The 11,588-nt window shown below is 41.8% G+C and overlaps 1 protein-coding gene across 3 annotated transcripts in view; it reads right to left on the bottom strand.

Annotated features, from left to right (window-relative positions):
- Positions 1-11,588, bottom strand: part of erbin (erbb2 interacting protein) — a 354,311-nt gene that overhangs the window by 31,183 nt on the left and 311,540 nt on the right. For 2 of the 3 annotated variants that reach the window (XM_072515927.1, XM_072515928.1), the window contains exons 20-21: positions 7,290-8,904; positions 418-561 (exon numbers count right to left, since the gene is read on the bottom strand). In XM_072515927.1, coding sequence (XP_072372028.1) covers positions 418-561; positions 7,290-8,904 — 1,759 coding nt within the window. The remainder of the gene's footprint in view (positions 1-417; positions 562-7,289; positions 8,905-11,588) is intronic. The other variant, XM_072515929.1, reaches the window with a different exon arrangement.

The raw sequence follows: 11,588 nt of genomic DNA, 5'->3' as shown, positions 1-11,588 counted from the left end.
CTTACTACAATGACCTCCTGGACAGAATAATCATCCTAGGCATTCTGTCTAAGCTCAAAAGTTCAGAACAGCCTTTTAAATGAGACAACGGTTAGCTGCCACACCAATTTTGGAGCTCTAATTCAGCTTGAAGCACATACTCATGAAAGAAGTGGAGAAAATGGAATAAGAGGTGGAAAAACACTTATCTAAAAACCTCAGATTTTTCTATAATGTGTAATGAATACTATAAATTTGAGATCAAATTCGTGTGTCTCGTGTTAAGATCTGGGAATGCATGGGGTTGCGAATTTGTGTGATCCGATGAAGAATGTAACCTGATGATTGCCATTTAATATAAAAAATATAACTTGTAGCTAGGATTGCTCAAGTGCTTGCTACAAAACTCATCGTAACTGGCCCATTGTTGGTACTCACACGGAACATGTGCACTCCGGAATTCCTTCTGTCTGCAACGCTCAAGGCAACGTTGCCCTGGCTGTCGTGCAGTTCCCTACAGCTTCCAGAGTGCATGCTGCTAAAAGCAGCATAATTGAAATTAAACGATCTAGACAGCATGCTCTGAATAAAGAGGGACAAGAAAATTCCACAGCTTTAACACAGAGATTAGTGCAGCATGCAGTAACAGGACAAACTGCAAGAAACAACTTTCCCCCAAAGGCTCAAGGAATCATGCAAAAAAAAAAAGAAATAGCATGCAAAACACACAACATGTACTCTGATCCAACAGCTGCCATTAAGGTTAATTGCAATATGCACCCATGTTTTCAGTATAGCTTTTAAAAACATTCAGCAGATATGCAAGCAAAGGTAACCTAACTTTGGACCTCAAGTTAAAGTTTAGAAACAATAATTATTTCAATGCAATAATTTGACTTACAATATTGTTCTTACGTAAACTAAGCTGTCCAAAATGTTAAATTGGAAGTCCTACTGGCTGGTTACACTTACAACAGTGTTATTACCAAAAGCTTGGGAAAAACTTCAAGGTTTCTCTACACAGATGCTCCCTTGGCCTTATGAGCATTTTCAGCAACTTTTGTTTTACTTACTTGGCAGAAATATGCTTGGCCACTATTTTAGACAGTACTCAAAAAAAGGGGAGCAAACGTGGTTTTAAAAATGTGTTTTTTTTTTTTTACAATGGAGAATAAAAGATCTAGGTGGAACAAACTAGGACTACACACTAGATGTATTTCCAACAGATGATGAAGCAATGCAAGTTGAAAATGATTGCAATTAAATGGGAGAAGTGTTTTAAAAAAAAAAGTTCCAGTTGGGTGTCATTTCAATATTTGCTGCAGACATTGCTTGACAGTGAGTATCGTCAGTTAAACATGCAAAGGATCTTGTCATTCCTAATAGCCGAGAAGCCAATGTTTTTAAATGTTAAGAGTCTTTACTTCAAAATTACATGTTTATATCTGGTTACCCAGGGATGAGTATGAAAACTATGTAATTATGAGGTTTAACAACAGATTTTTATCGCGAGAAAATCTAGCGCATTTAAATGAAAAGCAAGATGATTTTCTCTTTGGTGCTATTCTCTCAAACATCTGAACCCAAATTTTGCTTCACAGATCAGGGGAAGTTAAGGACTATTAGCAGCACATGCAGTTAATAGCAAGATGGTTTGTCCATGCAATGTTAAAGATGCCTAATAAAAGGACATAATCAATGATATATTGAAAATGCAGTACTACTTTCTCTAACCTATTAAAATTGGATTTATTATTTTTGAATAATTCATTGTCTTTTTCAAAAAAAGAACATATAACTACGTATTATATTGCTGAAAAAGAGACATGCTGTTGAAGCTTTTTACCTCGCACTCGCCAGGACAGATGCAAGAGTGCTAAATTTCATGGGGGACAATTATTTATTGTGCATGGGGAAAGGGTGCTGATTGGTTGGAAGTCTACTCTGGTCAAGGCATTGCTATGGAAAATGAACCAAGGAGCTATTGCACCCCACTCCTCTCTCCAATGCTTTTGTTTAATTCAGGAAAGGTACAATGCCTGAACATGTTTCTTTTGTCTTCAAATGAATATATGTAGCTTCGAATGTAAAGTGAGCTTACATTGCAAAGCCCGACTGACAATCTTAAATTGGCTGTCAGTGTAAATTGTAGCACACTCAGGATTGTTCAGCAATTGCTGTCCAACAGGCGGCATGGTGGCACAGTGGTTAGCCTCACAGCCCCAGGATCCAGGTTTAATTCCGGCCTCGTGTGGCTGTCTTTTTAGAGTTTGCACTTTCTCCCCATGTCGGAGTGGGCTTCCTCTGGGTGCTCCAGTTTCCTCTCAAAATCTAAAGATGTGCAGGTTAGGTGGATTGACCATGCTAAATTGCCCCTTAATGTCCAGAAGGAGAGATGGGATTACTGGGTTACGTGGATATAGTGGAGGCTTGGCCTTAAGTAGGGTGCTCTTTCCAAGGGCCGGTTCAGACTCGATGGGCCAAATGGGCTCCTTCTGCACTGTAAATTCTATGACTCAATCATGGAATCACATCTAATGTTAAAGATCATGTTCTTGCTAACAAGGGCTGGTTTGAGTACAGTCAGTACTCTGCTTATTGAGAGCATCCGAGAGAACATGCTGTTGATATGATCTGTCACTTGTTGGGATGTATGACCTCTGTACCCGACATTGTACTGGCACTAAAATTATTCGATCACATTACTCATTTGCATGGCAGGCAGTATATCTTATGGCTTACCCCACTCGTTGCTACTGCATAGTAGCAGCATGAAATGGTTAGCTTCACCTATTGCTCAAGGTTTTGCAATACCTTACCCTTCCAAGGTAATTTGCATTAGATGTGGAACTTTTCACAGCCTAAGTGGTGGCCCTCAGCTCTTTTGTGCATATGCATGATGCACAGTGAGCAATGGTCTGATCAGGGTAGCCATTATTACACAGGGCATTTTGATGTGCCCTATTTCAGTATTAAATTTGCACAGCAGCCTGGGCCTCATTTACAATATTTTCAAAAAGGCCAATCTTATAGTGCTGGGAGTTATAGGAATCCCAGCTATACGTTGACCAGTGAAGGCAGGCGTGCAGTAGACAATATTAAAGAACTCATTCGGAAATTTCTCAATACGTCGAGGAAAGTGAGCTTGTTAGACCGCTCCATTTCAAAGGTGCATTTGAGCGCAGGATGGGAGTAACGTAGTAGATGAATCTCTGATGCTGCGATGCCAGGCAAATAGGCTCTATATCCCAATTGCCGGATTATATCAAATAGCATGTATTTTCGGCTGTTCGCAACACGCAGTGTACCGACTGTGCTTAACCAAAGCCATGCTTGCAAAACTCAGAATTTAATATCCAACGTTAGATGTGATTCCGTGATCGGGCAGCACTTGCTGAACAATCCAGAGTGAGCTGAGAGTTGCACTAACTACCAATTTAAGACGATCAGTCAGGCTCGCAATGTGGCTCGCTTATGCTTGTCAGAAGCTACAAAACTCATGGGCAAGAATCTGTCTTTTGCAAACAGAAAGAACATATCCAGACATTGCACCTTCCTTGAATTAAGCAAAATCTGGGGGAACAATGACTCCCTGATGCATTCTCCATGGCAACGCCTCGACCAATCAGAACCAACTTGCCAACCAATCAGCACTCTCCCCTCATGCAGTATAAAACATTGCTTCTTTAAAATTTGGCATTCATGCATCTGCCCTGATGATTGCAAGACAAAAAGCTTTGACAACATCTCCTTTGTCAACAATACTCAAGTTCTGTACTACCAAGCAACTACATTTATTGTATACCTATCCCAATCAAGTAAGAAGTCTTACAACACCAGGTTAAAGTCCAACAGGTTTGTTTTCAAACACTAGCTTTCGGAGCACTGCTCCTTCCTCAGGTGAATGAAGAGAATGCACCTGAGGAAGGAGCAGTGCTCCGAAAGCTAGTGTTTGAAACAAACCTGTTGGACTTTAACCTGGTGTTGTAAGACTTCTTACTGTGCTCACCCCAGTCCAAGGCCGGCATCTCCACATTATCCCAATCAAGGCATGTGTTTTCTATTATAGATCATTGCCAAGTTAGAAAGTGATTCTCTCGCTGAAGTATTTTGCTAGAAATGGCTGTGAAAATAATTCCCCAAAAATCCAAAAGATGCACGCATATGCAAATAATGCATAAAAAGGTGCTTTAACAGCAGACTTGTTGCATTTATAAATTCCTATATCATTCTGGATCGAGCATTAAAAACCATGAAATCCTCAGTCCCACCAACTCAAGTATTCATTCTCATACTTGTATATGAGAAAGAATACAGGTTTTACAAAGCACACTTCACTATGTTTTGAATTCAATGTTTATGGGTAACAAAGAAAATGCATAAGTTTGAACATTTAAACAACAAAAGCATGGAAATTAGTTTTTTTTAAAATTGCTATTAATAAGGTTAAGATTCTGCAAATAAGGTGGTGTTTTTACAACTGCTTTCCTTCAGAAATTAAGTTTTGCAGTCTTGCACTGATGGAAATGGACCTCTCAACAAACACACTTGTAAATGCAACATATTCTTAAAAGTGCAGTTACTTTCAAATCTGATGAAAATACAAACAGCATAACATCTTGCATTTATATAGTGCAAATGCCCCAATGTGCATTTAAGGCGAGTCATCGGGAAATGTTTGGCATAGTCACATAAGAAGGCATTAGGACAGATGGCAAAATGCTAAAGGTAATTTTTAAAGGGATCTTAAAAGGAGGAGAGAAAGGACAGAGAGTCGGAGAGTTTAAGGTGTGAAATTCCAGAGCTTGGGGCCTCAGTAGGTGAAAGTGTAGCCATCAGTGGCGGAGTGGTTAAAATCAGAGATGCTTAATAGACTAAAATTGGAGCACAGACATCTCAGGGTTATAGGGCTAGAGAAGGATACAGGGATTGAGGGGCATGGGGGTGGTTTGGTCACAGCTTGGAGGATTCAGAAACAAGAATGGGAACTTTTAAACTGAGGTTATGTCAGTGAGCACATGGGTGATGTTGAGTGGGTTGAGTTAGGATACAGAATATTGGATGAGCTTAATTTGATGAAAGGTGGGAGATAGGAGACAAGGCATTGAAATAATTAAGTCTACAGATACCAAAAGCTTTTGGTAGTAACAGTTTCAGCAGTAGAAGAACAGGAGAATGGTGGTTTCAAGTGACGTTACGGAGGTGGAGCTATCGGTCTCAAGTGAGGGCATGGATATATAGTTGAAAACTCATCCCAGGATCAAATACACCACCAAGGTTACGAATAGTCTGGTTCAGTCTCAGCCAGTTGGCAGGGAGTGGGATGAAGTTAGTGGCTGGGACTGGTGTTTGTGGCGGGGTCCAAGGTAGTGATGTTGTCTTCAAATTATATAGTTTAAGGAAATTTCTGCTCATTCAGTATTGCATGTCAGACAAGCAATCTGAAAATTAGGAGACAAGAGAGGTGCTGGCGAGGTAAAACAGGGTTTACAAGTTCAACCTGATGGTGTATTTTCAAATGATGTTGCTGAGGGGCAGCATGCAAGTGAGAAATAGCAGATTCTCTGGCAATGATTTGATCGGCAAGTATGAACCTGGCAAGTGCAGGCCCAAGTTGAACGACAAGAGAAGCACTGGGAAAGACCATATGGACAACCATGTCCAAAGCTGTAGACAAGTCAAGAATGGTGATGAGGTATAGCTTACTCCGGTCACAGTCGCGTAGTTTCTCATTTGTGACTTTGAAAGAAGCTCTTTCGGTACTAGGACGGAGGTTGTAGGGGAGCTAGGTTTAAGACTGTCAGAATCACTTCAGCATTTTCCCGAAATAGTGAGCAGTTGTGGCAGGAGAGAGCAGGACACAATAGTATTCTGGTAAAAGGTCACTGACCTGAAATGTTTGTATGTCCACTGATGCTGCCAGCCCAGCACATGCTGATTTGACTTCAGATTGACAGCATTGACGGTATTTTGCTTTTGCGTTACAAAAGTGTTTTTATGTGATCGGACCAGATCTGGTAATTAATGGCAAAATCAGGTTTCTGTCATACATGTTCCCTGAATGCAAGGGAGTGAAGATGAGGGCTGTACCAGGGGAATGACCAGGCTGAGTATGTAATGATTTTAATGGGGACCAGGTTATCAAAAGGTAGATGTGGGCACATGATTGAGCAATTCAGTAGTTGCAGAAAGGTTGCGTTGAATGGAGGGCCAAAGACTAGTTAGTTGGTGTTTTGAGTGTGCAGTTGTAAGTAAATTGGTAGGTTTTATTTTTCTCCCAGGGATGGCCACAGAAGGATAACAAGCTTGGAGGATGAAAGATGTGGGTGGAGAGCAATGACCATAGTTAGTTTTATCTGTGACTGACATTACGGAAGAAGCGAGGTCAGATGAGATGGCAAGGTCAAGGAGTAGCCACAAACATGTGTAGGGGAGGAGGGCAGTGAACTCAGAACAGACAGACTACGACGGAGTTGAGATGTAGGTTGAAATCACAGAGGGTAATAAATTGGACTGGTGCAGAGTTCAGGAAGAGGGAAGCAATGAAGATATCTTACTAAGAAAATTGGGTGATACAAAAAGGATTTAAAATGTCAGATGAGATAGGTGGCACAGGGTGAGATGCTCAAAAGTAGAAGATGCTGGAGAAGACTGGGACAAGCAAGGTGTGATTTGGTTAAAAAGCCACACCACCACCACCACGGCAGTTTGAGTGGAACAAGTGGTAGTTATAGCGGTACGGGGAGGCTCCATGTAGGCTTCATCACTCCTCAGCCAGATTTCTGTTAAAGCCGTGATGTAGGTGCAATCATCTGCAAAAGCTTGTGGATGATGAGGTCTTGTTCACATGGAAACAGATAGGCACCAACATGTGGGTTTACAGATTGCAGACAATTCCTGATACACATTCCACTGAAAAAGGCAGCAACATTAATCATATCAGACTTAACTCACACACTTGATTCAAAAGACAAACTGGAATAAAACCTTCAAAGAAGTAGCTTGTCTACTTTAAAACAAATGTGGCAATTTTAGGAGGTCTTAGAACACTTTCAACTATTAAAGAACAAAATCTATATACACCAAACTAGCAAAAAATTACAAATAAGATCTGATATTAGAAAAGGTGAAAACATATACAAGAATCTTTAGCTTATCACAGTGCACACAGATTGAAATTATGCCTGTAAATGTTTCAATAGCATTAACTTTTGATATTAGTGTTACAATACTGGCAGTAATCAAATCGCCGATTCTCATCATCCAACATGCAAAGGTTTGACTTTAGCAATTAAAAAGAGAGTACCTACCTTTTCTAACTTTTTGGCTTCGATGTGACGCAACACCTGCTCCCTCCAGTCAGGTGGCACCTTGTTGGTCCCTTGTGCATCTAGAAGTGAATGCTCTGATTTCACCCTCACATTGGGCCTTTTAGTCGGACTAGTCCGTGAGTAATTAAAATCACTGATAGACATTGTTCTCTCTGGAACTTCAGTTACATGTGGGCGTGCACTATGAGGCCTAGATGCAGTTGGACCGTCAACACTATAAGTCCTTGCAGATAGAGGTCTTTGTGAGCCCTGAACTACCTGGGGTCCTCTTCCAAGTGTATGCAAATCCCTGTAAGTCATATAATCTGCCTCAGATACTGGAACTCGCCTACAGTGATGGGCTTCAGGAAGAGTAACAGAGGAAGTGGATGACACACTGCTTTGTCTCTGCAAGGTGGACCTCTGACTGGTCTGAATCAGTCTCTCACCTGGAGGGCATCCCCACATTTCCACTGGTCGAGGCCCAATCCTTGGTTGCATGTTGTAAGACATGTTGGATTGGGAATTATTACGATTAGAGAAGTTCATGTTTGCAGAATGCTTTACATAATTGGCATTGTCAAGTGTCTCTGACCTCTGAAGGTGATGGGATCCTATGCTGTCTGCTTCGGTTTGAAATGCCTGCCTCTGTGGCCACACATTCTCTTTGGTTATTCCACTGCTGCTGTATTGGACATTGTACTGAGGCACTGAAGGCATCTGTGCGACAGCTATAGCTCCTCTCTTTAAACTGATACCTTGAGGGTTGAAGTTTTGATCAAATGTGTACACTGCCTTTTTGCATGATACAAGGTCTGATGATGATGCAGAATTTCCTGTAAATGGCTGTAATGACTGGTCACTCAGAAGACTGGCAGACTTACTGCGGATTATATTTTGTCCCTGTCCAGCTATAGATGGAGCTCTTACCATTAAACTTTGCTCATGTGGTCCATTGTCATTGATATCATAAAGTTTTAACCCCCCTGTTTCAATATGTGTTATACTGTGAGATTTGACAACCGGCCCTTGAGAACACTCCCGATGTGGAGACAGCTCTTCACTGCTCCTAGAGATAGCAGCATCAACACTTGAAAATGGAGCGGGTGAATTTTGTTGTCCTGCTTCAGTGTGGAATTGATATTGCTTAATTTCCTCTGGAGGTCCATTTATTTGATAAGGAGGCCAATTATTAGGTACTTCATTCCCATTCTTTAAACGCTCGGTTATTTCTTTTGCATTACCTTTCAAAATATTTTCTGATGATTGTTCAAAGATCCTCACTCCTCCATCAAAATTAGTTTTACATTTAGTTACAGTATCTAATCTCTGAAACGCATCCTCTGAAGCAAGTTCATTTTTATTCACACCAATCTGGAGTAATTTCTGGTATTGTTGTGTATTGCTATTCAGATCAATCTCTCTTTCCAGGAGAGCTAGTTTCTCCTCAACATTGAATTCAAATTCAGACAATTTAATGGCTTCTTTATTCCCTGTGGGAGAATCAATGATTGAATCAATCTCATGAGTTTTCGCAATGCTTTGAACTGGTGTGCTAGATCTTGTTCCATTTTGTAGCAGTGGAGATGTTTCACGAAGGCCACCTCGATTGTTTCTGCAAATAACATTAAAAACAACTTGAAAACAAATAATAAAAGTTAGCAAAAATGAAAACCAGCAGCTTCTGGACGAGAAACTTTCTACTTATATCGACAAATCTAGGAAAAGATGGATAAACCATCTAACGTCTTGTAATTGTAACAGGGGAGATGGTGGGACAATGGTAATGATATTGGACTAGTCGTGATCCAGAGGCCCAGGGGACATGGGTTCAAATCCCCATCACAGCAGCTGATGGAACATTATATCAAGAAATAAACCTCTAATATAAAGCTAGTCGAACATGAAACTATCATTGAGTGTTGCAAAACCCATCACTATTGTCCTTTTGGGAAGGAAATGTGAAAACGCGAGACTCCAGATCCACAGCAATCCTCCTTGATGACACTGAAGCTGGAAGATCTACTGCCTCCTCCACCCACTATTGTGTTTCCTGACCCGTGTGGTGGCGGTGGTGTGGTGTGTGTGTGTGTGTGTGTGTGTGTGATTGGCCAGGCCTTCATCTGCATCCAATTAGTGATATGCAAATCGATTTCACATCAGTCTCTGATAGAGTCTAGTTTTATTTGTATAAGGGCTAGTTGAATGCATATAACGAATAAGCCTGGACTGTGGGAACCCAATTATTTTCATTGTATTCAATACTGAGGACAGTGTTCCTTGTGTAATCAACTAATCAATTTTTAAGTTACATCTCCACCAAGCTACAAAATATGGCAAAGCATGAGAAACACATTCAGTATTTTTCCTAAGGCTGCGCACGCAAACACTAAGCTAGTTTTGGTAGGCACCAATCAATCTCAAGGAATGTCCAATGTTTGATTAACGAGTTATCCTCTAAGTAACAGATATTCATTTGAACAAACCGGGAGGTGCCAGTTAAATATTAGAAGCCAATGAAAGCAAAGGAGGGGTTAAACCAGAGGTAAGAATTCCCTTAAAAATATGACCTCGTGCTTCAGGTTTTTTGTTCTGAATTCTTGAATCATTCACCTGTTTGTTTGTGTTTAGTGATTTCTTTTGTGCTTTTGCCACGTGCTTGACGTTTTAATGTATTGTTTGATATTTCATTCATAAGTTTTATTTAGTTTGTACTCACGCAAGGGCTAAGTTTTATTCAGTTCTGCAGATCTTATTAAATTGTGTATCAGTGACATGACGAGCAATAAAGTCGTATTTTGAACCTCTTACCAACCAGATTATCCATTCTTTTTAAAAAATATATATATATTTTATTAAAGTTTTTCGATCAAAAAGAATTTTCCATTTTTACAACTTTGCAACAAAATGTACATTGACCGTTATTTAAACAATATATTAAACTAACAACAAGTGCAGAAAAAGAACAAGAAAAGAGAAATAACAATACTGAAAAAAAAAAATATAAACAACTAGGATGGAAAAAAAAACCCCAAACACCGAATACACCCCCCCCCCCACCCCCCGGGTTGCTGCTGCTGTCTTTCCTGTTTTCCCTTATCGCTCTGCGAGATAGTCAAGGAACGGTTGCCACCGCCTGGTGAACCCTTGAGCCGAACCTCTTAGTGCGTATTTTATTCGCTCCAACTTTATAAACCCTGCCATGTCGTTTATCCAGGCCTCCACGCCCGGGGGTTTAGCTTCTTTCCACATAAGTAGAATCCTTCGCCGGGCTACCAGGGACGCAAAGGCCAAAACATCGGCCTCTCCTGCCTCCTGCACTCCCAGCTCTTCTGCAACCCCAAATATAGCAAACCCCCAGCTCAGTTCGACCCAGACCCCCACCACCTTTGAGATCACTCTTGCCACACCCACCCAGAACCCATGCAATACCGGACATGACCAAAACATGCGAGTGTGGTTCGCCGGGCTTCCCGCGCACCTCCTGCACCTATCCTCCACTCCAAAAAATCTACTCAGCCTTGCTCCCGTCATATGCGCCCTGTGTAGAACCTTGAATTGGATCAGGCTAAGCCTGGCACACGAGGACGAGGAATTTACCCTACTTAGGGCATCTGCCCACAGCCCCTCCTCAATCTCTTCCCCCAGCTCCTCCTCCCATTTATCCTTCAGCTCCTCTACCATCGTCTCCCCCTCGTCTCTCATTTCCCTGTATATATCGGACACTTTACCTTCACCGACCCATGCCCCCGAAATCACTCTGTCCTGGATCCCTTGTGCCGGGAGCTGCGGAAATTCCCTCACCTGTTGCCTCGCAAATGCCCTCACTTGCATATATCGGAAGGCATTCCCAGGTGGCAACCCGTATTTTTCTACCAATGCTCCCAAACTCGCGAACGTCCCGTCCAAGAACAAGTCCTTCAACTTCCCAATTCCTGCTCGCTGCCAAGATTGGAATCCCCCATCTATCCTCCCCGGGACGAACCTGTGATTGTTCCTTATCGGGGACCACACCGAGGCACCCGTCACTCCCCTATGTCGTCTCCACTGTCCCCAAATCTTCAAAGTCGCCCCCACTACTGGGTTTGTGGTGTATTTTTTCGGGGGGGGGAACGGTATCGGCGCCGTCTCCAGTGCTTTTAAACTTGTTCCCTTACAGGACGCCAACTCCAGCCTTTTCCACGCCGCCCCTTCTTCTTCCCTCATCCACTTACATATCATGAACACGTTGGCGGCCCAATAATAGTCACTCAGACTCGGCAGTGCCAGTCCCCCTCTGTCCCTACTGCGCTGCAGGAA

This window comes from Scyliorhinus torazame, chromosome 9 (assembly GCF_047496885.1).
Source record: "Scyliorhinus torazame isolate Kashiwa2021f chromosome 9, sScyTor2.1, whole genome shotgun sequence".
NCBI lineage: Eukaryota > Metazoa > Chordata > Chondrichthyes > Carcharhiniformes > Scyliorhinidae > Scyliorhinus > Scyliorhinus torazame.
Note: the sequence above shows the minus strand (reverse complement) of the source record. Positions and strands in the feature narration are given on the sequence as shown.